The 27578-nt window shown below is 48.0% G+C and overlaps 3 protein-coding genes across 3 annotated transcripts in view; 2 read left to right on the forward strand and 1 right to left on the reverse strand.

Annotated features, from left to right (window-relative positions):
- The window catches only part of BICRAL (BICRA like chromatin remodeling complex associated protein), a 44990-nt gene extending 36659 nt beyond the window's left edge, over positions 1-8331 (reverse strand). The window contains exon 1 of the mRNA XM_065679294.1: positions 8307-8331. The gene's annotated coding sequence lies outside the window, so the exon portion shown is untranslated. The remainder of the gene's footprint in view (positions 1-8306) is intronic.
- On the forward strand, positions 8325-11094 carry TBCC (tubulin folding cofactor C). Its single transcript, XM_065679300.1, has one exon. It carries the CDS (start codon positions 8419-8421, stop codon positions 9478-9480), a length of 1062 nt encoding a protein of 353 aa, XP_065535372.1. The 5' UTR covers positions 8325-8418; the 3' UTR covers positions 9481-11094.
- Positions 11095-18736: 7642 nt separating this feature from the next.
- PRPH2 (peripherin 2) lies at positions 18737-27578 on the forward strand. Its single transcript, XM_065682644.1, has 3 exons — positions 18737-19317; positions 21992-22238; positions 27342-27578. The coding sequence occupies exons 1-3, from the start codon at positions 18737-18739 to the stop codon at positions 27576-27578; spliced, it is 1065 nt and encodes a 354-aa protein (XP_065538716.1).

A 27578-nucleotide genomic window follows, 5' to 3' on the forward strand; every position in this document is an offset into this window, starting at 1 on the left:
AAAAACTCCCTAGAGACCAGGATTTGAAGCCTCTGTGTAGTAGCGCATGCTTCATTAGCTTTTCAGCTCAAAAAGCACTTGAGGTTTTGAGTTTTTAAAAGACAACCAAACGGTTACAGGCAATGTACTAAGTGGACCTTCCTGAAGGAGTGGACCAGATCTTTTATGTTTAAAAAAAAGTCAGCACCTCAGCGTTGTTTTCAATTAGGATCCGGTTATAATACTGAAGTAATCAACCAGCTCACATTATTATATGGGAAACAAAGGTTAAAAGCCTGATGCCAAACCTTTGCCAAAGCCAATACCTGCAGTTGTTGTTTACACGTATTCCCACAGTAAAGTTTCAAATCACTCCCTAAATGGAAGGGTTGGGCTTTAGCATGAACACAACAGATCCTCAGTGCAGCCCAGACATAGCAAACACAAGCATGGTGCTGCCTATCCCATCAGCTGAAATACTAACTTCACTTCTCATAAATACAGTATGAACCTGGCTTAGCCAACAACATGGACAGAAACACCACCTGCCAAAGAGCTCCACATCCTAATGACTCTTACAGCCCATAATACTCTGGACACTAGCATTAGAAAATGGAAAAGGCCACACGTGAAGGTCCCTAACTTCAGCAAATGCTTCAGGGGACCAGACACTGCCCTGAATTAAAGCTTACTGAGCATCACTGGCTGAGAATTAGAGAACGTTGCTACAGTAGGAACTTGTGAGCTGCAGGGCCACCACAAGCGTTCTTCTGCTCGAGTTAACAGGAAGGAACTTTGTTTCAGAGGTTATGAGGCAGAACATCTGGTCGGTGTATTATTATTAGTCTCCCAGTCCTACAAAAACCACAATGGGAAGTAAGCAAGACCAAGAAGGAATAGGAAGAAAGAGGACAAGTGATTTTCAGTAGCTTCCCTTCCTATAAGTAACATGAGCAAGCCTACCTAAATTGTCCACGACTGTACCATAATTTATACTTACATTCCCTGGAGGATGTTTTAAAGCAGCGTTGGCAATAACCTTGCTAAGCAGGGACAGTACAAAAAGGGAAGGAGAGCTAACATCTAATACAGTGAAGTGCCCTGACAGCACTAAATTTCTCCAGATCTACACAAAAGGGTGAGTTTAAGAATGAAAACCCTTTACATTGCCACTGAGTGAACAAAACCACACCAGAACACACTGTACTCTCTGGAGAGGTAAAAAAGCATGTATTTCTATCTTTGCTATATTGGTTCAGAAACAAAACTGGCTCAGGTAGAAATGGGTGGATGTGACTTTATAGGTCAGACTGAAGCACACACTTAACATTACTTTCAGTACTAAAAAGTGTGGCTGCAGTCTTCAGTTGTGGTGTTATCAGTTCCTGGTGTACTACAGAATTTTCCAGACCACATTTATAAAGAAATACTGCTTTTTGCTATGAGGTTCTCATGCTTATTTTTAAAGGGGAGTACATGGTGTTTCTGAAGTGAGTGTCACTCCTCTGGAGGTTGCCCCTCTTCTCAGTGCCTAACAGCATTAACACAAAAACCCTAACCCATCAAAATTCTACCCCCAGGTCACCTGCCCAGAGCTGCTGTCCTCAGCCAAAGTCCTGTTCTCTGAATTGTGTACAATGCACATTCAGTTCCTGTCTCTCTTTGGCTTCCTCAGTCACATTAATTTGTTTTCTCATTCATTTTCCCGTAGCTGCTTCAGGAGGAGTAAGGGGAAATAAGCAGGAGAAGAAAGGCCAGAACAATGTCAAGAAGGAATAGGAGAAACCTTTAGAAAACAGGCATTGGCATAATAATTCTCAAGCAGAGCTACAGGGAACATCATGTGCACCCAGCACACAATACACCAGTCTGCTGTATTTTGACATCAGCTGTCAAACTGGGACCATGCTGTTTAACAAGTACCACTCTCATAGGTGTGCAAAGACACCAAGTGACATTTGGAGCGAGCTGAAATACATGGCCCTGAAATGACAGAAGATTGTGCAGAAGTAAAAACTAGGCTTAGATATTGAGAGGGAGAAAATAAGGGGGGTATTAAACACCCTCTTCCTTCATTCTGTCTCCAGGTTTCTCTCAGATCAAGTGACTTTATTATTACTCAGCCCATTTCTCCAGGTTTGTATCACAAGCATTCCAATCCTTGTGCAATCATAAATTAGTACTCCAAAGATCAAGGACAGCAGATTCATAAAGAAGAATTTATGGACTAACACATTTGCATTAAAGGAATAAATTCCACAGTCATCCCACGATTCTGCTTGAATAGTTGCTTTGTAACCTCAATTCACTGCATCCTCTCTGAGGTATATTGGATGGAAAAGAGCTGTTTACTGCTGCCTTGCTTCCTCAGACTGAGTGCTTCAGCTCTGTGGATGGCACTTCTTTATCTCTCCATCACTTAACCTGTTTCTTGTGTCAGCTCATCACCAGACACACTATTTATCCAACTACATACTGCTTTATTAATTACTAATTTAGATAAGAACAAATAACTCTAAGCTTGAAGGCACAAATAGGTCATCATTTTTGAAAGGCAGCAGCAATAGAAAGGAAGGAGTCACAACACTTAAAAGGTAGGGCACTCAAATACAGTGGCATGGAGACAAAGACTTTAATTTGGAATATAAATGCACCATACCACATGAAAAATTCTGTTTGATACCTATATCAGTATCAATACAGATATCAGTATCAGGACCCTCTCAGTAAGAATTTCCTAAACATGACAAATTCCAGCTTGCACAAAACTACTTACAAAAGCAGGCTCATAATTGCATGATGTAACCTCCAAAGCTGCATGACTCCAGTATCAATCATCATACCAAACATGTGACTATCTAACCAATACGTATCTTAAGAGATGGTTGGTTACGATACAGGTAGTAAGAAGAGGTAACAAAGAGTGAGCCTCAGAACAAGAGATTTATACCAGTACCAGGAGACAGACAGGTTTCTATGACTGGAGGTTGTGTGAATGCCAACAGGGCTGTTCTGTGACGAATCTGAAGAACAGATTTTGGAGAACTGTGCTTCTGTGAGGTGTGGATCTGACGTATGGAAGACAAGTAAAACCAAAGAAAATGTGGTGACTGGGCCTCACATCGAAACAAATGACAGTGCAAAATTATTACTGAAACAGATCAAAAATAACTCTTTCATACTCTAGGTTATTTAAATAGAGTCGTATTCTTAGAGTGCATTAAAAAGGAGAATCAAGTTTGAAAGATGAACAGCACTCACTTCCAATTTAGAATAGTCTTAAGATAGTAAGCCACTGAAATGTATTGGGGAAAGACCACCTCTGCAGATAGAACCTTACTACGGTGTCTGGAGAAATAATCTTCAACAGCTTACACCGCCAGGATTTATATAAGCAATTTAAACTAAAAATGATGGCAGAAATTGGGAAAAGCCTCTATACTATTCAGAGATGAATGGGGAAAAAGACCCAGGTAAGTAAGGATACAGAAATACATCAGTATGTAATGAGCAGATGGACACAAGGGTTTGCTGTGTTTGTTTTTGAAGTAGTAATTCAAACCAGCAGGTGGGCCTTGAAACTAACAAAAGGGCCATTCCTAATACAACCGAGGTGCTGCAGATGATTTAAAAAACAATAAATAAAACCAGAAGGAACTTAAAAACTGGAGACCTACAACATGAAATGAGGCATTAGAGGGGAAACAGAAACAGTGAAATAGTAAGTTATACCAAAAACATTAAGAACACAAACATACTAAGCTATACTTGTAGAAGGACAAGACAAAATGGACATTATGAATGAAGCACCATGTAAGTCCCAACTTCTGAGAAAGAATGGTTTTACTTGGGTATTTCTGGGACCCTACTAGAAACCAGCTGGATAAGATTTGGATATGAATAAAGACTGCTGAAAGATAAGTCTTAATATTATCACTAGAAAGTGTATTGCCATGAATGGAATTTATTCTCAGACTGAGACTGAAGAATAAATGCTAATAACAGGAGGAAGCAGTCCTCCTTCACAACGAGAGCTGACAGATTTTGTTCCTGCGATGAATAAAAGGCAGAGTAACTTTCTTAGTAGTATTAGCTTGGTTAATGAATATACTACAGGAGAGCTAACAGAAAATCAGGAAACTTGGATATAATGACTTCAAGTTATTTCTATATAAATTATTCAGAAAAAAAAATGGAATATGTTTACAATTAAGATCCGTAATTCCAAAACAGGAAATTCTCTTAGGAGCTCCAGGACTAATAGAATTATTACTTCAAAGGGAGAGTACCTAAGACAGCATCTGCAACTTACACACTTGGTCTTCACAATTTAACTTGTCAGTTAGGAAGTTTAGGATTCTAAATACCCATTACAACAAGGCCTGGGCCAAACCTAAGTGCTCTTCTGCTCTTGGGCTTTTGTGCTCTGTGTATTTGTGTCTTGATTTGCTCGTCTTGAGGTGCCCCTTGTCATAAAAGGTTACACTTTGAAGTCTGTCCCTGCTTTTGGAGGGTAGCTCATTTTCCTAGAAACGAGTTTGTTTCTCCACCTTTGGCATTGGGATTGCCAAGTTCTAGGAAGGGACCAGCTCAGACTCGTTTTGGAACAAGTGCACCTTGCCTGGTTGGAATATAATTAGTATCTTAAGCATTCCCAAGGATTACATTTCAAAGCTTTTGCATTACTCACAGCAATTAAGATGCACCGAGTAAGTTTCACAGTTGTAGCTCTAACTCCCTAATTAGTGATTTAAAACACACACATTTTACATTGTCTTGCCTTTCCATATGGCCAGATACATAAAGCACTACATTTTAGTCCAAACAAAAGCTTTTTAAAAAACACCCAGTATGCCAAACGTAATGGTAAAGAAACTTATCTTTTTTCCAGGAGAACAGCAATACAGTGACTTGACAGTCACTTTTATTGCAGCCCCATTCCACCGTGAAAAATGTAGTGTACAGTATCTTAAATGGATCATACTACAGCTTACATCTTTAATGCCTGATCACAGTGCCAGAGGAGTTCAAAGAGCCCTTGCTAAAACCAGCAGTAGAATGCCATGACGGTTATACAAGCCACTGAAGTACGTACTTTGTAGCCAGAAGTGATTATGTTCATGTGCTAATCTCTTCTGGAGAAGCTCAGTGTAACAGCAGAGATCCCATCTATCAGATAAGAAAGAGCTCCGTGCAAGACAAAGAGCTGCTTCTTTTCTTGAAAACACAGCTAAAAGGCAAACCAGCATTTTGTGTGTGACAGTGCAAGGTACATGCAATTCCACCCTTTGGAACTAAAAACGTCAGTGCTGGGAACACAGACCAATGATAAAGAATAACTGCATCTACTTCCTTTGCCTGAGAGAGCACAAAACTGCACCTCAAGATAGTGCCACAACTATGAGGTTCTTGACTTCGCAAGCTCAGGAACCTCAGGTTTAAGAATCCACTGCTATGAGGCTGGAAAGCCAGTTGCCTCTGTAGATCTTGCTGTAACTCCCCACTTCTCTTAAAATAAGGATGGAATGAGACAGAATCTTGAACCTGCACCTGAACTATGCAATACATCTCACTTCCAAAGGTTACAAGTTAATGCCGTTGAGCCAGTTTAAGTCAGTACAAAATATTTCAGATAGAAAGCATTCAAGAGCCATCACTATGGGATACAGATTTAAGCACAGAAGCACGTGTAACGGAGCTTATGCTCTGGAGTTCCACAGCACTAGATCCAAGTTAGCAAGTGCAACCTGCAGCTTCTGGAAAACAAATGACCCTGTACAGTCCAAGCAACGGCAGAAGGTCTTAGTAAAATGACTATTATCTACCTTCAAACCAGAGAGGAGCTAAAGTAGGGAGTGAGGGGGGAGAACAGGAAGCAGGAAAAAATTGTTACTTTTATCTAATAGCCTCAGACAGCTAAACTGCTTGTTACAGCTTACCAACATGTGTCCAAACCTGAGCTAGAAGGCTTACATGTTATTCAGGTGGTTACTGTTTGGGAAGTTGTAAATCCTCTGTTCTCTATGGCTTAGAGCATGCTAAATAGCCTTAAAAGCTGCTGCCAGCAGAGACAGGAAGAATACTGTCAGTATTTGTATTGCCACAAAAAGATAAATATACACCAATATCAATCATACCAAAACCTCAAACTGTAGGTATAGGAAATAATTCTGGAACATCAAGATGAGATAGTTGGCAGAATTTTGCTGCTCCCATCTTAATTTTTCAGTACACTTCACCTTCTCGTATCTGGTGTTATTTGTGAACATTAGCAAGGTGAAAAGATTCCGGTCTCTCTCAAAAGCTCCTATTCACAACTGTATTTGGGCCTCATTAGTTTAAAACCAATACAAAATACTTTCTAAAGCTAAGTGCCCAAATGTAATAAAAAGTTATCATTATACTACAGCATAAAATACTTAAGATTTATTTTAGGCTGTGCATATTACTGTTTTACTGTAATCTTTTCAGGTATAAAACTGTTTTATCCACTGCAGTTCATCTCTGAGGCCACATTTATGCAACAACACCAAAGCCAGTAACATTTGCGCATACTGAAAAACAGCAGAAGCCTTTTTCTATCCATATTCTCATGTATGGGATAAACACATGTTACCTATAGTGGTGGGAGCGTAAGGCAAAGAAGCCGGCTATGTAAAACAGAACTCAAGTCTATTTCTTAGGAAACAATATGGAAGTAAGGATTTCTTTTTTCTTACAGTGAATTAACAGCACCATAGTCTCACCTGATGTAACATTATTGCAATTGCTGCAGAACTGGATTTCATTCTTTACTAGCAAAAATGTCTAAGACATACTAAATGCATATTTAAACACATTGGTAGTAAAAAAAACAACCACTTAAGTGAGAATATTTCAAGATACCCTTCCGTGTTCACAACTGAGCGTTTTCCCTTTCTCCAGGGTTTTGATTTTTAAGACAGAAAGCTATATTTTCAGGAACAGATTTCTGGCCACATGAACCATGCAGCACTGTGACAGTTCAGAGCCGTAATGCATTAACCAGGACATTACCCCTCCTGCTGCCCCCCATCCAACCTGCTCCTGCACAACAGGAGCTGTTACACAACAACCCCTTGAAAACCCTCCGATTTCATCCTGTAACCTTTACAAGGAAGGAATATTCTCCATTTTAGTGCAAGTACTTTGTGCATTATGAGGATTAAAGGTGTTTCACTGTCCTCCTTTCATCGTCCTAACTGTGCTATGTAGAAGATTCAGGTACTCCCTACTAACTCTAACAATGTTACGTCTAATACCATATTTCTCAGGAAACAGAAAACAATTGCTACTTTCAAGCTAAGGCCACTTTCAAATGCTAACCTTCAGTAGCATAACAATCTGTGTTTTCCAACAGGAAAATTAGACCAAAAAAGATCAATGCTATCACCCTATTAGAAGACAGTCAATTTGGAGCATCTGCTTTGGGTTTACCACCTTTTCTCTTCCACTGATAGGTTTAGGTCCGATGCTAATTTACCATAGGATACTTTGAAATGCAAAGGGATAAGAAACGGTATTTATAGAACTGGATGGGATTTATTTATCTCAAAAGAGTGCTTTGTGTCAACTTCCCTTGCAAAAGTTAACATCCGTGATAGAAGCACAGATCTCAAAACACATCAGAACGAAGGTCACTTTTCCACTTTGCGCTTAAAGCACGTTTCCTAGCTGTGAAAACTAACCGCGTGAAGAGAGCCCCCCCCCGCCGCGATGGCGCGGAGGCCTGTGTGAATCCCTCACGGCCCTCTCCCCAGGGCACAGTGAGCACAGGCACGGCTCTCTGGGCACCAAGCACTCCATAAACCAGCCAGGCAGCCAAGAGCCAACACGGCCCGCTCGGCAGCACCTCCACCGCTACCTGCGAGCCCTAACACCCGCTCCGCACCCGCTCCGCTCCGCACGGGGCACCAGCGGGGACGGTTCGCGGCCGCACCACGGCACAGAGCCGCCCAGAAACGCCGGGCCCGGGCCCCCGCGCCCGCCAGCACCACACGGCCCGGGGCTAACGGGCAAAGGGGAGCGCCCCTCGAGCTGCGGCCCCAGCCGCACCCCTCCATCCCCGGAGCGCCGCGGGAGGGCGAAGAGGCGGCCGGGGCGAGCCGCGGCGCGGCGGCAGCGCGGCTGGGGGCGCTGGCAGCCGGGGCACCGCCGGGCCTGCGGGACGGGAGGAGCAGAGGGAAGAGGGTGGAAGGCGGCAGCCGCTGCGTGCGCAGGGGGCAGGAGGAGGGCGGGCGTTATTTATACCCCGGCTGCCGGCCCGGGCCCCGGCCCCGCGCCCCGCCGCCCCTGCCGCCGGCACTCACCCCATCCCGCAGCCGGGCGCCGGCCCCTTTAAACCGCCGCGCACCCCTCCCACCGCGCCGCGCTCTGCCCGCCAATCGGCGGCGCCGGCGCAACCGGGGCTGCCGGCAGCCAATGGGTGGGCCGCTTAGTGCCCGGCAGGAGAGGCGAGGAGGCAAGATGGAGGCGGCGGGGGAGGCTGCGGCGCCCCGCGGGGAGCTGAGGGCGGCCGCCGTGGCGCTGCCCGAGCGGCTGCAGCGGCGAGAAGCGGAGCGGCAGCAGGGCGTGGAGCGGCAGCGGCAGGAGAAGGAGGCGCGGGTGGTGCAGGAGGAGCAGAGCGAGTTCTTCATGGCCGCCTTCGCCCGGGAGCGGCAGGCCGTGGAGGGGCTGCTGGCGGCGGGGCTGCTGGAGGAGGCGGCTGCCGGCCTGCAGGGGCTGCAGAAGCTGCTGACCGGGAGCGTGCGGTTCCTGGCGCCCTACGAGGTGCGGCAGGGGCAGGAGGCCGTGGCGCGGCTCCAGAGCGACCTGGCGGCGCGGCGCCAGCAGCTGCAGCCCAAGAAGAAATTCGCCTTCCGGACCATCAAGAAGGAAGCGGCTCCGGGCTGCGAGCCGCGCCCTGCCGAGCCCGCCCGGGCCCCGGCCGCCTCCGCTGCGCCCGCTCCCGGCTACGGGCCCGCCGAAGGGGAGCCGGGCGGGCCGCCGCTGTGCGGGTTCAGCGGCGCCGAGGATGAGGAGCTGGAGCTCGGCCCCGCGGAGCTGCTGCAGCGCGACGTGCTGCTGTCCGGGCTGCGCGGCTGCCAGGTGCGGCTCCGCGGCAACGCCAACACGCTGCGGGTGCGCGACTGCCGCGGCTGCACCGTGCTCTGCGGGCCCGTGTCCACCTCCGTGGTGGTGGACGGCTGCAGCGATTGCCTCCTGGCGCTGGCCTGCCAGCAGCTCCGCACCCATCGCACCCGCAGCAGCCGCTTCTACGTGCAGGTGACCAGCCGAGCCGTGATCGAGGACTGCACCAAGGTCTCCTTTGCCCCCTACACCTGGAGCTACCCTGGCATTGAGAGAGATTTCGAGTCGTCTGGGCTGGACAGGGACAGAAACAACTGGAACCTGGTGGATGACTTTGACTGGCTGGCGACTGACAGGCCTTCACCCAACTGGAGCCTGATCCCTGAGCAGGAAAGAATCAGTTGCTGGGAGTGACTGCAGGGGCAGCTTAGTTCTGAGCAAGAAATCCTGGTGTAAATGCATTGACTCAAAACTGTGGGAGTTCACTCCCCGTATATGCCATTAAATGATCGCATTCAGTATTTAGATGGCAAATTGCAAGGTGTGACTGGATTTATTTTAGCTGAAGAATACCAGTCAAATACAGTTTACTGTCCTGCACTAGATGCTGCTATACTCTTTCTGTATCACTATGGAATTTCCCCACTGCTGCAGTACCTGATTGCAGACTTTTTTTTCCTAATTAAGGTGGAACAAGGGGCACTGATACACAAACGAATGAGCCTCTCGAAGCTGTTGTGCTGCTTTCACTCATCCAGACCTTGAATTAGCAGCAAATGGTATAACATGCACTGGAATGGAAAGATCAAATTTTTCATATCTCAGTGGTTCTCGGGTTGCAGGCAACAGTATGCTACCTTTTGAGGAGCACAGGAGGGGGCATTTGGGGAGTAATGGAGCAAAAGATTAAAGGAGTTTTTGTAGCTGAACAGTGAAGCATACTTTAGATGAATCCTAAGCCTATGCTATATTTATGAGCCAGGTTCTGCTGGTAGGGTTGAAATCTGAAAGTTTTCTTTAGGCTTTTATGAGAGAAGCCTAAAGGTAGAAAAGTCTCCTAATGAACACTTCATGCTCTCCTTATACACTGATTGCTTGAAATTAATAAACTTACAGAGGCTGTATAAATATGAAACTTGCATGATCTGAAAAGAGTTTGTGAAAGGGTGCTCCTTCTGTAAACACTTTTAACCTGGGATGAATTAAATGAGTACTTTTAGGGGTGTACAGCAAGTGCTGATTAACATTACAGAAGCTGGGTGAACTGCTCTGCTGCAGTTGAACTTCAGAAGAGGTGTTCAGGGACATCCTACTACTTTCATCTGTCTACCAGACATTAGGCTTTGGTGCTGTGATTAATTTACAGCACACTGCTACTGTGTAGGTGCAGTGTTGACAGGGGGAGTCACTAAAACGGGAAGTTGAGGTGCTAAGTTTCAGTTCCCACACTGGATGCTATCTTGCATAAAGTGCAATGTGACTTAAGTTCCATTTCTTCATTCCTGCTAAATAAAAAAGTAGCATCAGCATGGAATGCAGTGTTTTTACAGTGCCCTGGTAGTGATGGTGAAGTGACCACTCTCCATACATAAAGCATACGCAGTAGTTTTAGTTTTCCAGAACCACTCCATAACTTGTGACATATTGCAAGAATCAGCTTAGAGTTCTATTTTAAAACTGCAAAATATTGATGCTGTATGTATGTCATATCTGTGCCTCTAACAAAATTAACAGTGGCTGAACTATCAAAACTGCATTACTGACATGAGAAGTACTTGAAACTTCACTTGAAGGCTTGACTGGGTTTGAGTAGAGAAACTAAGGAGTTTTCAACATATTTAATTCAAGGGGGGTGGGGAAGAAGGGAACTTTTGTATGTTCTTTCACAACTTTTTTTTACTTCTGTTAATGTATACTTTTTGACTGAATTGAAGTTTGCATTTCAGATATATTTGCCCTGATTTCAGTTGTCCCTTCACTGATGATTCTTCTTTGCATCAACAGGGTCATAAAATGATTTAAAGAAAACCCTTAGTCTTGCTTTCATGTATGTAATTTTTAATGTCTTGTTAAGGAATGTGATCAGAACTTTGAGGTTAATCTTTCTCCACATACCCTGGTAGTGACAAATCAGTCCCCTTGGCATCCTCTAGTCCTGGGACTGCAAATTGTGCAGCCTGTAAGGATTACAGAATGCCTTTGTTCTGCCAGCCAAAAGCTATAAAGATGTAAACTTACTTACTGTGTGGGTAGACACTGGCAAATCTAGAAATGGAGAGACTATTGCAGATACCAGAGATGTGTGCTGCTCCATACACTTCCAACTGGCGTGTAACTCTATTAGCTGCTGGTCCACAGCACGCAGTATTGCCTGCATAAACAGAGCGTGACTCAAAACAAGGGAATTTAGACTTCAGTTTCAGCCCGAAAACACTTTGTTGGTGACAGCTGCCAGAGGTCAGTTACTGACATCCCAGTTCCTTTCTTTCCTCCGAGTCCTTACCCTTGTCAAACCAAAATCATCAGGTAATACTCTTCAGGAGCATGACTTAGAGGAGGCTTCTGAAGGTGTTCCAGACAATTACTCTCATTTAAAGATTTACCATTATCTTTGTAATACAAAACCAGTAACTGAACCTGTGTAACAACTCCATTTGAGAGCAGCAAACTTGCAAAAGTGTGCTCAGGCAAATGCTTATGTGTGATTTATAGCTCTGAACACACACACACACACACAAGGCTGCACACATTAATTCCCTATTGGAGGATCATACTAGGAGAAAGTCAAAACAATTTTGAAACAGATGTGAACACAAGTTACACACTAGAAAAGGTTTACCGGCATATCCATAGCCTCTAGCGGTATAGCAATTGCAACTTACTAAGGTCTGTTTGAAAGAGATTCACCTCAGCATTTCCATCAGGTTATTTCAACAGCACTACAGTATTCTTTCATTAAAAACCCATATGGAAAAGGGTCCAGACAATCAGTATGGACAATCGGTATTACAATACACAATCAGTATCAGCACAGGCAGGCTGTTGTCTGTGGCCCTCCTGCCATCACCAGTGCAGACAGCTCATGCGTTACTCACCTGTGTTACAACTGTGGCATTCTGCAAGCCCGGGCAAGTAGGAAGAAAGTAAAATGCCATGTGAGCGAGAGTATTAGCTGATATCCTGTAAGTGCAGTCACTCATCTGAGAGTCCATTTTCCTGTCAGATCTAGTGGAAAGTGATAGGTGAATGGAGAATTATGATGTACTCATCAAATCTATACAGCAATTTAAAATCTCAGCTCTTTAATTTCTTAGCATCTATTTTCTAGATGCAAAAAGAATTCTTTTTATGTATGTTGACACATGATTCCCAAAATTAATGTTTTGGAAATGAAATGTTCGGGATCTTTTGGCAGGTCTGGACTATAAAATTTGTCTGATTATTTCATTGGAACCACAAAAAGTAAGGGCTAAACATGGACAGACTGGAAGTTTAGTCCTCAGATTTGTAGCTTCATATTGTACCTTTCGCCTCTACTGACAAGGCATCAGAAGAAGCTGTTTCCTGTCTGCATGTGAGCCTTAACCCGTTTGTTCAAGAGCTCAAAAACCGTATCTTGGTCATGCGAGGGATTATATAGTTATACTGAGACTGTCCAGTTTCAACAAGTGAGGAATTCCGTGCTATCTTGTCTCTAGATGACTTGATGATGAAACCTCTCGCTGAAGGAAGCCTCCTTCAAAGGGAGTAAAGGAGTGTCATGACAAGCCCTGCGCTGCCAGCAGCAGGCTGCCAGCTCCTGAATTCCCTTTCTGAAGCTTGCGGCTAAGGAATACCCGGAGGGAAGCTTGGGCAGAGTTTGAGCACAGCTGGCTTGAGGAGAGGTACCCGGCTGTCTCTGTTCCCTTGGGTCAAGGAGACTCAGTGCAGCCTGGTCAGGGCTGCTTTGTCTTCGCTAATCTCAGCTTGGAGAAGGGAGGGCGGCACAAGCTCGGAGTCTTCCCTCAGAGCAATAAACAATGCTGACGCCAAGAAAATGCCTGGCAGCCTCTTCTAGGCCAGAGCCAGGGCTCTTTTGTGCCTAACCTGCTCGGGAGAGCCTGCAAAAGTCCCCTTCCCTGCAGACCCGCAGTGTGCAGCAGGGAGGGAGGCCTAAAAACCTGCTGCAAGGGAGCAAACTGTTCAGAGGAGCCCATTGAACGAGTGCGTTCAGGGACAGCAACTCCCAAACAGCTTCTCTTCTCCAGGCTGAACAGCCCCAGTGTTCTCAGCCTGGCTCCATACGGGAGGTGCTGCAGCCCCTGAGCATCCTCATGCCCTCCTCTGGACTTGCTCCAACAGCTCCATGTCCTTCTTATACTGAGGACAGCAGCTCTGCACGCAGTGCTGCAAGTCTGTCTGTGCAAGAAAATACATAAGGAACCTATGGCAGAAAACTGTGCCCATTCCCCAGCGCCACACAGAGCTTGGAGTGTCGGCGCTGGCGGTGGCTGTGAAAGGTCGCACGGGCCAAAGCCTGTCTCCACAGAAGCAGCAGAGAGCTGTGCTGCTGCACGCAGCGAGGCCACCATCCGACATGGACATCCACCACGACAGGCTCCCAATGGAGTCCAGGCATTTCCTCCCTCTGCCTGTCCCCTGCTTCTCTGAATACCAGGAATTAAAAAGGAGTTATTTGCATTCTCCCCCTATTTCATTTAAATAGATTCTGCTGTGGGCTCTAGCCATAGCAGTTATGTGAAAACACACCTAAGAACTACACAAAGAGCACAGTTCTGTGCACATTTGTCTGCGTTGTGTTTTTGAGGGCTTGGATTATTATTATTTTTTAAATTAAGTCATCCTTTTGGGGTTTGTGTTTGGGTTTTTTGGGGTGTCCTTGAAAGTTTCTTCCTATGTAAGCAATAGCTACACATAGACAAGGATCAAACCTCAGTGGGTTCACCTGGAACTGATTCAAATGTTACCAAATACTTAGCAATTCTCCCGTGGAAGCTTTTGTGCATGCATACCCACCCTTCACGTGCATCCTACTTTTATCCAGGTGGATTTCTCCCAGCATATAAGAGTGCTATCTGAGGGCAGACTTGTTGCATTTGAGAACAGTCTACAGACAAGTAGCTTTCCTTACCTCCTTTATGCATCATCCTTTCACACCTCCGCTCTGCCCCCTTTCCATCGGGCACTCCCCACCTCTCATGTCTCCAGCCCATTTTTCCACACAGCTTTCCCATTACAGCCGCTGGATCTGCACAAGAGACCTTGTGCCCGTGTTGTAAAAAGCCAGGAAAGATACAGCTAGCAAGAAAAACCCCAAACTGTGCAGCTTGCGGAATCTCAGCATTTCCATTCGCATCAGGATCTCATTTATCTCACTGGAGGATCTGTTGAGCTGTTTTCCAGCTGTAATAACTATTGTGAGCCTTTGGTGAGCTTCTTTCAATTCCCGACATACTTCTTTCCTGTTTCTACAAGCGCAAACATTGATTTATAACTTTCCCTGTTCCCTTTCGGTTCAGCAGGGAACAGTACACCCTAGGCATCACAATCGTACGTACTCATAATAGTATAATAGTAGTAGTAGTATAATATGCAAATGAATACTCACGGTGACCATTCTGAGGGTCAAATAAAGGTGCTTTCTGCACATGTTACACTGTGGATAAGGATGGTTGAAATGCTGGGAGCTGCCCATACCAAAACCATGCAATGCTGTCTCCCCATGTGCCATGGTGCAGTTTAGGAGCCACAGGATCAGCGTCAAGTCAACTTCCCCATGTGTCCAATCGCCCCAGCAGTGATTTAGAGACTTGCCTGTGTTTCCAGCCTCAAGTCCTGCAGGCAGAGCAGCCTTCCAACTTAGTGGTGTACATAGGAGGAAAAAGGAAGTCATCAATAAGACTTGTTTAATCATACAACGTGGTACAGCATCTTATCACGTTGCTCCTGAGGAACATCCCTGTACCCACCGCACGGTTACAAATGTGAGCAAAACCTGGAGTGCATAAAACCCCCTCCTATCTCCACACAGTAGCTTCCTATCACAGGTAAACCCAGACATCTTCACTCTTACCATGAAACCTAACCACTTCTGAGGAAAGGAAACAGTAAAGAACCCAAGAAAGCCACGTCTCATATCACAGAGCAGCATGAAAGAAAAATGGGGCCAGGGGTTTATTTTGTTACCAGCTAATAGCGCTTCCGTAGATCAGGTACATGGGACATACCTGTATAAAGGGAATTTGCCTTTTATACCTCATATTCCCAATAACAGGTGGTCCAGGATGGGGCAGCAGATTCTATAGCAAATACCAGATGGAATTGTCTGCATTAAACCCAACTTTTTCCTCCCTTTTAGCATTAAGTGGAAGGTTTGTGGCTTATGTTTAGGTCAGCAGGCACAGCTTTTTTGGAAAGCTATCAATGTAGCATTGCTACCCATAAAAATGATGGTATTTTAGCAATGTTGTGGATCTGAACACATTCATGGTGAGTTCAAAGTAGTATTTTCAGTATTTTATGCTAACACTTTTCTCTCCAGAATAGCACATGAATTAGTTACACACTTGTGTTCACTAGGCAGCCTCCAAGGAGACCATTAACTCAAACATCCTTCCAGCAATTAGGTTGTCTGCTATAGATCAGCTTCAGTATTGCCTGCTTGAGGTAGGAAGTCTGCTCGATTAAAGGTGAATCCCAGCTAAGATAAAGATGTGCGAGGAAAAGCACACCCAGGCAAAAGCTGGCTGGAATAAGTGGGAAGCCTTAACTCCCCTCTTTGGAGCGTGTTAACTTCACGTTCAAAGGGAGCCTGAGAGCACAGCGTCTGATTTACTACTGCCACCAATCCCCCTTAAAGCTTCCCAGCATGGTGAGAGCTAACTTGAGAGGTGAGGATGTTTTGTCACTGTAGGTCCCATCCAACCCAAACCATTCCATGATTCTATGTCCCCCGCTGCTATCAGACTACTGAAACTACCTCAATAAGCAACAGCTTTCCAGATCTGGGTTGGGTTGGTTGTGTTGATCCCTCTCTGTGATGACTTTAAAGGTGCCACCTAAAGTCTGAGAGGTCTAATTGGTACCCGAGTGTCCCCTCCTGAGCATGAGGTCAATCCTTGATCATCACCCAGAAAACACTAACATTGAGGAGTGGTTTATTAGACCCCTTCCTGTTACCTTGGCTTAAGAAGAGTAAATTTGGAGGGACCAGTGAGCCCTGAAGCATATGCCGCATGTTCTCTTTCACTATTTTACTCCTGACTGAACAAGAAACACCCTGGTGCACACAATAACATGGGTTTGCTGCACCAGGTTCATCATGGACATCTGGATGTTAAATTACTGAGGTATTCAGACTCATCTGTGCTCCTGAATACAGACTTCCCCACATCCCCACATCCAGAGCAGCACCAGGCTTACGCCTGCTGTGGGCAGGTTTACTATTTCTTGTCCTACTAACTGCACCGCAGGACATAATTCACTGCATATCCCTGTGGTCCCGATGGAAAGTTCTTTTTCACTGTAACTAAAGCTTCACTCTGTCATCCCTGACCAGAAAGGAAATAGTTTTAGGTTCATTTATCTAGAACTGACTTCAGGCTGTCAGGTAAAATGCACCCTCCAAACTACCTCGTGTTTCCTGGCTGAACCCTGGAGGAGTTGGTGAAATACAGCAGCATGCACTGCATGGGCATGGGCTATTTTGGCAAGAAACCGGGAGGGATGTTATTACAGCTTATTGCACAAAACCCGGTAACAGAAACAGCACTTTTCACCCACTTTATGGCAAGCAGAGAGAGCAGTCACTGATGGACAATTGCCTTCCTCCTTTCCTCTTATGCACCCTCTACCTGCAAGGCAGCAGCAATGCCAGCAGCCAGGCCTGCTTTAGGAACATCCCAGCTACAAGCTGCTCCCCAGGTCACTGCAATCATGGAATCAACCACGCTGGAAAAGCCCTTTAAGCTCACCCAGTCCAACCTTACCCCGCCCTGCCCAGGCCACCCCTGCCCCATGGCACTGAGGCCTCGTCTCCATGCTGTGTGAGCACTTGCAGGGCCGGTGCCTGCAGCCCTGCCCTGGGCAGCCAGGAAAGCTCCACCACAAAACCCCTCAGCACAGAAAAAAGCAGCAGCTCGATAGCCTTGTCCTTACCGGGGAGACCTCCCGAAGCTCAAACGGGAGCCGAGCAGCATCCGTGGTAACACAGGGCAGCACGCTGCTAGGGCCTTGCTGTTTAATCACGATCACTTTTCACACTCGCCTTCCTCCTGGGCAGGTCCCTCCCTCCACCTTCCCCTCAAGGGCTGGCGCTGCAGGTGCCAGCAGCCACAAGAGGATGCCCCCGGGTACCGGGGCAGCGCCATCAGCCCGGCCTGGCTTGCGCAGAGCCTCCCACGCCCTCCGGAGCCCGCTCCTTTCTCACCTGCAGTGTGTCCTCACACCCGCACGCAGCGGCAGGGTGATTGTGCAGGGCCTGGGGTTGCCCGAGGTCAACTCTCGTTGCGGTGAGCCGGGACACGACTGTCCCAGCGCTCTGCGCCTCTGCAGGGCGAGCCAAGCAAAGCTCCCGAAGCGCTGCCAACAGCTCGCCGGGACCGCCGTGTGGCATAAGGAGGAAGGTCACCCCCGAAGCGGGGGGTTCCATCCCTCTTTTCCTGCCCGCTACAGTGCGAAAGCAGACCCCAGGGCTTCCTCCTTTGCGCTGCATGGTGACGATGACCGGAGGGTTCCTTCCTGGCGGCAGCTCCCGGGTCCCTTTGGGCAGCGCTGCTTCCCTCCCGGCTCAGGGATTAGCAGGAAGCTGCTCGCTTCAGCTCCCTTTTCATAAAGGCCTCTCTAGATTCCAGCCCAGGGGGTATTGACTGAGTTCCTCTGAACTTTTCCTTTCTCCTTCCCTCCTATGAAGGCCCTGGAGATGATGGAAGCCATGGGAATAAGTAAAAATTGACAAGCTTAGGGGTTTTAGGTCACTGCCAACTACACGCGCATCTGCTTCCAGAGCACATAAGCCACGGGATGGCATCTTGAGTCAACCAACACAGAAAGATAGGGACTGAAAAGGTGGTTTTGACTGTAGATATGAATAGATGAGCTTCATGAAGGGAAAGTGTATTTCTATATTCAAACAGCCTTTGGTTTTTTTAATCTCAAGCCCTCCTCCTTTTTCCTCAAAGGATTCTTCTGGCCACAAAGATCTTTTTATGCCTCTGGGTTTTCATATTGTGCCCAGCAGCCTATCATAAGGAAGCACAAATCTACTAAATAGTAAAATGAGGGATTATTTCCACTCATCTGTTGACAGACATCTCTCCAGATTGGATCAAATGATTAAAGGCATTAGAGTGACGTCTTGCAGATCCAGAGCAAATCATCTGGAACCTTGGGACAGTTTCTCCTCTGCTTGGAAGGAACCACCACCAAGCGCTGGAGGTGCCCGTTGCCTGGTTTTTCTCACTAATGTGAAATTGTCCATTGGGATCTTTGCATATTTTACTTGCTTGAATCCCCAGCGAGGGGAGCCCAGGATGGAAGGACCGTGCAGCAGTTTGCTTCCCGCTGAGCTGGTCAGGGTCTCTTCCAATGCCTGAATGGTTTTTCCTGAAGTAGCTTCCGCCGAGAAGAGGGGTCCAGGCTGTGAAACCTTCCAACGTCTCCCATTACAAAGATGGCACTGCTGAAAGTCAAATTCAACCAGAAGAAAAGGGTAAAACTAGCCCAGGGACTATGGCTCATGAACTGGTTTTCGGTGTTTGCTGGGATCCTTGTGTTTAGCATGGGATTGTTCCTCAAAATCGAGCTCCGGAAGCGAAGCGAAGTGATGGACAATTCTGAAAGCCACTTTGTGCCCAATTCTTTGATATTGATGGGTATATTATCCTGCGCCTTCAATGGGTTTGCTGGCAAAATCTGTTACGACTCTCTGGATCCCGCTAAATTTGCCAAGTGGAAGCCTTTGCTGAAACCTTACCTGGCTCTCTGTTTCCTCTTTAACATTCTCATTTTCTTCGTTGCTCTGATTTGCTTTCTCATGCGGGGCTCTCTGGAGAGCACCCTGGCCCAGGGGCTCAAGAACGGCATGAAGTTCTACCGGGACACCGACACCCCGGGAAGATGCTTCATGAAGAAGACCATCGACATGCTCCAAATCGAGTTCAAGTGCTGTGGGAACAATGGCTTCAAAGACTGGTTCGAAATCCAGTGGATCAGCAACAGATACCTGGACTTCAGCTCCAAAGAAGTGAAAGAGTAAGTGACTTGGTGGGGTTTGTACCTTTGGTAGCGTTGTTGGACAAATGTTATGCTAAAGAAAGGTACCAATAGGCAGTGACTGCAGGGGTCTTGTGTAAACTGGTGAGATTGCTTCCCCCCCCTGCAAATTCATGGAATCATAGAATCAACCAGGCTGGAAAAGACCTTCAAGAGCATTAAATCCAACCAAGTTCCCCCAGGACATAAAATGTAAAGCACCAAAACGCAATTCTCGCTGTCAGTGTGATGTAAACGGGCTGAAAGATCGTATTTTTTACTGTCTTTTACCTCTTTATAAAGCCTTTCCATTGAGCCACTCACACGTACTCCCCAGATCAACAGGGAAGCATCAGAACTTCTCTAAGCCTAAAGCAGATTTCAATGCAATTTATTAAGTTTCTAAAAATAGCCTTTCCTGGCTATATTCTGTTGATACCACTTTTCAAACTCCACCTAGATGTTGGCAATCCATCAGTCTTATGGAAACCAATAGAACCAATAATGCCTTGCCAATAATTCATGTGTTTTAAATCCTTAAGGTTTAGAGTTTTCATTTTCTGTTCCCTCAACGGATTGCTGTGAAGAGATTGAGCATCAACACCCTTTGATGTTCTACCTTTACACAGCATCCCCTGGAGCCAAGGGCATTTTTGGTTCTCTCCTTTGTAAAGCCATGTTCTATGCGTATCCTTGTGCCTTTTTTGGTGAAACCTGACGTGAAAACTAGCTTCCTCGATGCAAACCAGAACAGATTGTTGAGCAGAAACACCTTAATGGCTCTGATGTCAGTGCCCAAAGAGGCAGTAATCTCCAAATCAGGTTAGGTGCAGTAAGCGCAGGGAAAAAATACGCATGAGAACAGATGAACTTTTGCAATGAAAAAGCAGCATTGAGCAGAAATACCCCAAACCTTTTCGAGAATTCAGCCCTGGGGGAAGAGGTCTTTATTCGAAGTTCTTTGGGATCATCATTCGCTGACGTTCATACCGGGTGGTTGCACAAAGGGCCTCATGAGCTGGAAGCAATCTGCCTCTTAAATGTACTGCCTATGCTAAAAGTGGCTGAAGAAATGTTGGGGATCCCTCTGTGACTGTGTAAATGCTATTTCACTGTGTGTCTCTCTGCATGTTGTTTTCACCTGGGGGGTCTGGTTGGTTTTGCAATCCAGAATCAGGACTTTAGAGTGAAAACTGTTCCAGGCTTGACCTATGGCACTGGGGGGTTGTAACAAATACATTTGCTGTTTAATAAGGGAGTATTTGCATTGCAAAGGTATGCCCGCGGGTATACATAACTGCTTGAAAACACCTTGCTGGCATTATATGGAGATTTGAGGGCTGTAACTTAATCCAGCAGCAGTGGAAGGGCAAAGCACAGAGGGAAAACAAGGTTATAGCGTCCTTAATAACTGATGGCTTGTTTGTGACGGAGACTTGCAGCAATTTCTTTGTACTACCGAGGCAGGAAATAGGGCATTAAAAGTCCACAAATGGATGTAAATTCGAGGTTTGAGCTACACAGTGGTGCATGGTCTGTGCTCACATCCCTGGTAGGATATTCGGGCCCCTTTGAAGCCAGCAGCAAAGATCTCCTTAATTCCAGGGAAAGTCCATCCCCTGCAATATGATTGTTGTGTTATTTGTAGAGCAAAGACCTGACCCGATCTGTCTGAAACTGGTGGAGCATTGACACATCCATGGGAATTAGACCCAACTCAGAGTATACTTTAAATCCAGAGATAAAACCTCAACCGCATTTGGAGTTTAGATATATTTAGGTCATGGCTGCAAAGTGGAATGTTGCTTCACCAAGCCATTGCCATCACCTCTCTATGACGCAGCTTTAAAATACCCATATAGAAAGCTGCAAGTGACTCCCAGCTTCTCTTTTCACCTTTCTAGGTCATTGGGGCTCTCCATTCTGTCATTTTCTACGCAAAATGATATTTGTTAAAGTTGCAGCCCTGTTACTGGGGTCTATTTTGCAGTGCCAGTGGAAGTAATCGCCTTCTAAGTAGCTCTCATCTAAACATCTCCTAAAGCACCAGACTAAATGGCTGTTTATGGAGAACAACCACACTCTCAAGTCAAAAATAGTTGGGGAGCTCCTCCAAAGAGTTTCAAAGCACGTTTCATGTCTTGAGTACTGCCCACCTTGCTAATGTAGCTGGTATTTAAGCCAAGAATAAATGCATAGCCCCTTTCTGGAGCTGTTATCAGAGAGAAGCTGTTAGGTTTGCTGGACCAGTGGTCTAGCTGGGTATGGTGGGCTCTAAAGCTGCTGTAGGTCCTTTTCCAAGCTCAGGTCACCTCGGGCATCTCCCTCCCATTCTATGCTGTGATCACTCTTTTCTGACTGCCCCTCCTGGAAGTCCTCTCTGCTGTTTACTTTCCTTAAAGCATCGTTTCCTCAGAGCCACCCGAGAGGGCGCGTTTCCATCACCCAGAGTTCATTATAGACCCAGTGCAGCCTTGACATCAGGAAGGACTTCAGAGAGGAAAATAAACCCGGGACAACCACCACCGCATGCACAGGGGCTGTGGAGAAACGGCACGAGCAGGAGGCATGGTGGAAAACCCGCATTGCTTTTGCTTTCCTTTCTTGTGCACGTTTGCCCCGGTCTGGCTTTAGATGTGTGTGTGTTCACGCTCCCTTCTGCCCTTGCCCGTAGTCGGATCAAAAGCAACGTGGACGGAAGGTACCTGGTGGACGGTGTCCCTTTCAGCTGCTGCAACCCCAGCTCGCCGAGACCCTGCATCCAGTACCAGGTCACCAACAACTCCGCTCACTACAGCTACGACTACCAAACGGAGGAGCTCAACCTCTGGCGCCGCGGCTGCCGGGAAGCCCTCCTGCACTACTACAGCAGCATGATGAGCTCCATGGGCGCCGTCATCCTCCTCGTCTGGCTCTTTGAGGTAACCCTGTCCCCTCCGCCCCGCTTGGCTGCAGCACCAGCTCTGGAGGGGCTCCGGAGCTTGCGGGGTTACAGATTCGATCTGTTCGGAGTCATCTGGTGCTGTTGTGTGGCTGAGAGAGCATCCCATAGGGAACAACTGCAGAAGGCCTGAAAGGTCAAAGGCACAGCTGGAAAGCGTGGGGTGGGCTTGAGGTTACAGACCCCCCTTCAGCGAGGGGCCAGAGCCTGGAGCATCCCACAGCAGAAAGGGGAACGGGACCAGTTTTCTGCCCAGTGCAGGGTGCTGAGCAGCGAGGGCTGGGCTGAGCAGACGCGTTCATTTTACATGTGTCACCACGAGTGGCACAAAGCATCAGGACAAGATGGCAGTGATCTGTGGGACGGAGAGCGCAGTGAAGGGGGTTATGTGCTGATGAAAACAAGCCCCAGGGCCATGCGTGGTGCCCTCCTTGGTGCCAACCAAGGGCAGCACTTGGTTGAAGGTCCTCCATGAGCCCCACCGCTGTTTCCAGTCACAAGAAGTGGTTTAGGTGAGGCAGATGGATTAATTTCACTGTGTCTGTAAAGAGGTGCCAGTACTGCCCAGTGCAGGTTCTGTGGGCACCAGAACCCAAATGCGTTCATTCCATGGGAGGAAAACACGTCCTGCCCCTGCGCTGTGTGCTGATAGAAGCACTGAGCTACAACCTGCAGGAATAAAGATGCTTTTCAGGAAAGAAACACCCGGATAATCCATGAACTGTAAAGAAAACTTACTTTACATTGGGTTGTTTTAAACATAGCTCCTCTGCATGGCGGGAGATGCAGAACCTCCTCATAGCGCCGTTATTCCAGTTAGGAAAGAAAGAGGAGCTCGTGTCTTAGCCCAGGTTAGTCCTGGGCTATGGGATTGATGGGCCCTCTGGAATATTGATGTCTGATATTCCCTGGTGCTATTCCACCAGAAAGGGTCTAAATTTGGCTCTCAAACTCCCTCTGCTTTTTAGCCAGCTTTCGAAGGGCAGAACCAAAGCAGGGAGCAGACATTGCTTTAGTCCCCACTTGAAACCTGATGTGCCAAACGGGTGCAGGGCCCCCAAGGAAGGTTTAATGATTCTCCATCAGGTGTGAGGAAGAATAAACCTATTTGGAAGCATCAGAACCTCTATTTGTAAGAGGAGCCCAACCACGCAGTCAGTCGTTGCTCCTGGCAATGTGTTATCACCCACACACTGCCTGTACCAGCAGGAGCTGGAGGCTTCCCATGAGTGACAACCGGTCATGAGGGTGACAAAAAAAGATCACCCCTGCTCTAGCTAAGCCGCCTCAGGCTAAACCCTGGTAAACAGATGGGCTTCGCTGCAGAAGGTCAAGTGGAGCACGCCTCGATGTCTTCTTGACCTGCCTTGGCCAGCAAAGAGGAGATGGGGGCTCAAGGGTGCCCTCAATGGAGCCTTTCCCAAGCGAAGGGGTGCAGAGGCTGGCTCCGAGGTGCTCCGGGTCCTTCACCCCTATAACCACGTGGCTCTCGGTCAGTTACGGCTGCTGCAATGGCCAGGACCCCGAGATCCATCCCACCCGGGTGCCACAGGGGGAGCGCAGCGCTGAGCTCCGGAGGGCAATGGGGCCCGAGCGGGGGGTGCATCCTGCACTGGGGGTGAATCTGATGTGTTGATAGGGGTGAACTCCCAATAACCCCCAGCCCAGCCCAGAGGCACCCTGCCCACCAGAGCTGGCTCCGCTGGCACAGCAGGAGGGGCTGTGCATGTGTGGGGCAGGGGGATGCCCCAGCCCAGCCTTGCCCATGCAGAAACCTTGTTCTTGCTGCCACCCTAAAGCTGCTGTGAAGTGGCAAGAGTTTTCCTGACGGCTTGTCTATTGGCCAGGGAAGAGCCTCACTCGGTGAGACCGGGCTGGCTTGGGACCCTCATCCCAAGCCTTCTCTGCGGGCTGTGATTAAGCACAGGGCTACAGACCATGGTTGATGGTCTCTGGAGATCATCTTGCCCACCGCTCAAGCAGGGCCACCTCGAGCCACTTGCCGGGGCCCATCCGGATGGCTTTTGAACATCCCCAAGGAGGGAGCTTCCAACGCTTTCCTAGACAGCGCGTGCCAGGGCTCGGGCACCCTCCTGGTGCTCCCACAGAGCCTTTGTGGGAACATCTGTACACGCTTCCCTTCTCCAGGCGGAACGTTCCCAGCTCTCTCAGCCTCGTCACCCAGGAGACGTGCTCCAGCCCCTTCATCATTGGTTCCAGCAAGGTTCCCCTGGCTGGAACCCTCCATCACGCCCCACATCTCTCTTTGTCCATGGAAACCCGGCACTGGCCACTGCTCCACCAGTGCCAGTGCTGAGCAGAGGGGAAGGGCCACCCCCCTCGACCTGCTGGCAGTGCTTTGTCCGTGGACACCATTCCATTTCCTTGCCTCAGGGACACATTTGCCGGCCCGTGTCCAACTTGGTGTCCGCCGGGACCTCAAGGCCCTTTACTACCAAGCTGCCTCCAGCCTGGCACCCCCAGCACGGGGTCGTTCCTTCAGGACTTCAGCAACACTGATGGTCCAAGGCTCTGTGCTATCATATAGGAGACAGAGTTACTAATAGGTATTCCCAACCCTCCTGGACGCTTCTCATCCAGAAGAGAAGGCAAGCCCCGATCAGTGGAGGTGATGAGACCCCACTCGTTTTGCACTGCTTTTAGGGAAGCTCATCGCAGGGACCCAAAAGCACCTTCCTTTCATAAGCACAACCATACTCAGTGCCGTAGGGCCAGCCAGGGAGCCTGTCAGTGCGGCTGATTTTGCTGTCAAGCAGGGGGACTCAGTAAATCAGTCACCAGAAACGCTCCTGCTGACCTGCAGGGAGGTGGCACAAGTGGAGAGCAATGTGGAGGTCAAATGCTGAGTCCAGGCCTATCAATATTAGCTTGCAACAGCCATTGATATGAAAGGTATTAGACCTGTGGCAGAGAGCAGCAAAATTGGGATTCAGGTGGAAAGGAAGATGTCAAAGGCTTTAAATCCCAAGACTGGAGTGATGAGATTTGTCACTTCTTGTGACTTTCATAGAACAGGGTTTGAACTGATTTAAGTCATCATAATAGTCAACTGATTTAAGTCATCGTAAGACCCACAGCAAAATGAGACTATTTCCGGACTCAGGGCCAAGAGAAACTTCCTTGAGGACCAAGGTGTTGTGAATCATGCATTCCTACGTTAAACAGGATGAAAATTTGCCTTTCCCTATGGGAGTATTTGATGAAGCTTGTTTCCTTGACCAGTGTTTCTCCCTCTCTGGTCTTGAGTAAAGGCAAAGAAACATGGGCATCCCAGAATTTGAGAGTAAGCAATGGTAGCTTCAGTCTCCCAAGAGCTTGGAGGCACTGATCATACACTAGCAGGAAGACCAGGGCCGATAGGCTAATGAATGGTCCATGGAAGCGCATCCGCGAGGAGTCCCGTAAGTCCAAAAGCCACATAGGAATTTTGCCACTGGCCACGATACGTGGCTGAATCCCGGCCTCAGATCAGTGCTGTGCTCCTGAATGGCAGCTTCCAAGCTCCCTCCAGCTCTAGGGCAAAAGCTCAACAAAGAGCAAGTCCTTGGAGGTTCAGGGCAGCTCTCTGCAGGCTTCGGCTGTGTAAGCAACGCGCAGGGATGCCAGCCTCTGTTAGAGTTTAACAGCACCAGAGGGAATCGCTTCCTTGGGAATTCGGATAGGATCAGAGAGGCGTGGTACTTCCCTTACTGAACCAGTCACCCCATGAGGCCATTAACAACAAGTGCTCTCAGTCATGGACTCAACCAGGCTGGAAAAACCCTTTAACCTCACCCAGTCCCACCATTCCCAGCACTGCCAAGGCCACCCCTGCCCCATGGCACTGAGGCCTCGTCTCCACGGGGTGTGAGCACTTGCAGGGCCAGTGCCTGCAGCCCTGCCCTGGGCAGCCTGTTCCAATGCCTGAGCACCCTCTGGGGCAGGAATTGTTCCTCAGCTCCATCTGAACCTGCCCTGGGGCAGCTTGAGGCCGGTTCCTCTTGTCCCATCCCTTGTTCCTCGGGAGCAGACTCAGAAGAATCTCAGCTTTACCCGTCACACAAAGGACTGAACCAGTCTCACTGCTGCCCCATCCTCACCACCTCACTGAGCTGCCTCTTCTGCGCACTGCCTTTTCTTTATTGCTCTGTGTCACAGATCAATGCTTTTTCTTTCCAAGTACAGCAACAGTGGGAGCCAGATTGCTCTGAACGGTGTTAGAAGGCAGCAGCCTGACTAGGAACATTCCTTTTCCCCAGAGGCAGGTTCGGGGAGTTGCACCAGCTTTATAGAGTAGGAAAAGTCTCAGCCAGGGCTGCTGGGACTGGTCAATACAGTATCAGAAGTGGAGATTCATTTGAGATGGAGCCAGTGAGAGCTCAGGTCACTGCTGCCTCAGTTTCCTTATTTGCACATCCCTATTTAAAACGAATGGCTCAGATCCCGGTGCTGCTCTCTTCTGCACAGGTGCTGATTCATTGATATCTCCTTGGTCACGTTAATATACTTGCCAAATGTGTTGAGGTCAAAGTAAAAATAGGGCGAGTTCAAAGCAAGCGGATGGTGGCAGGCGCGCCAGGAGGCTGCTGCGCATACAAACAGTTCATGTCTGAGCACACAGGAAGAGCTCACATGTGAACAGATATGAACAGTCGCATGTGAGACGCCTGTACAGGAGCAGAGGGCTCATTAGCAGCTCGCAGGAGGTGCTGGCCCTGGGATGGGGCACATGGGATGCCCCTGTGCCGTGGCCACACCAAGCCAGGCAGCAGCCGGCACCTTCTTCCTTCCTAAGCTGAAGCATCCACTCATTGCTTGCCAAGTGCCCCCCTCCCCATGGTGCCCACTGATTGCACACCCCCTTTCCCCCTGCCAGCTCCTCCTCACCCCTCCTGGCCACCTCAAGGGGGAGGCTGCTGGGGATCTGCTCTCACAAGGAGCATCCCCACAGCCCTTGAGCCGTACCTGGTGCCTTTGGCGTCCTGCTCACCCACCAGCTGGGGCTGTTGGTAGCAGAGGTCGTTGAGGACGCAGAGCGGGGTATGGAGGTTTGCCTGACGCTCTCTGCTTTTCCATGGCGCAGATGTCCGTGATGGCTGGCTTGCGTCTCCTGCACACCTCCCTGGAAAGCATCCCAAACCCGGAAGACCCTGAATGCGAAAGCGAAGGGTGGATCCTGGAGAACAGCCTGAAGGACACTCTGAAATCCGCGCTGGAGAGCTTGAAAAAGCTTGGTAAGTTCAACCAGGTGGAAGCAGAAGGAGAAGGGGCCGAAGGAGAGGAAGGTGGGAAGACACCAGCCATCACCACGGTCAGTTGA

The sequence above is a fragment of the Lathamus discolor genome, chromosome 5 (assembly GCF_037157495.1).
Source record: "Lathamus discolor isolate bLatDis1 chromosome 5, bLatDis1.hap1, whole genome shotgun sequence".
Classification (NCBI taxonomy): domain Eukaryota; kingdom Metazoa; phylum Chordata; class Aves; order Psittaciformes; family Psittacidae; genus Lathamus; species Lathamus discolor.

Coding starts and splice junctions, on each gene's coding strand:
- PRPH2 (XM_065682644.1), top strand. CDS start 18,737: ATGGCACTGCTGAAAGTCAAATTCAACCAGAAGAAAAGGGTAAAACTA. Junction 19,318..21,991: donor AGCTCCAAAGAAGTGAAAGA/GTAAGTGACTTG, acceptor CCTTGCCCGTAG/TCGGATCAAAAGCAACGTGG. Junction 22,239..27,341: donor TCCTCGTCTGGCTCTTTGAG/GTAACCCTGTCC, acceptor TCCATGGCGCAG/ATGTCCGTGATGGCTGGCTT.
- TBCC (XM_065679300.1), top strand. CDS start 8,419: ATGGGTGGGCCGCTTAGTGCCCGGCAGGAGAGGCGAGGAGGCAAGATG.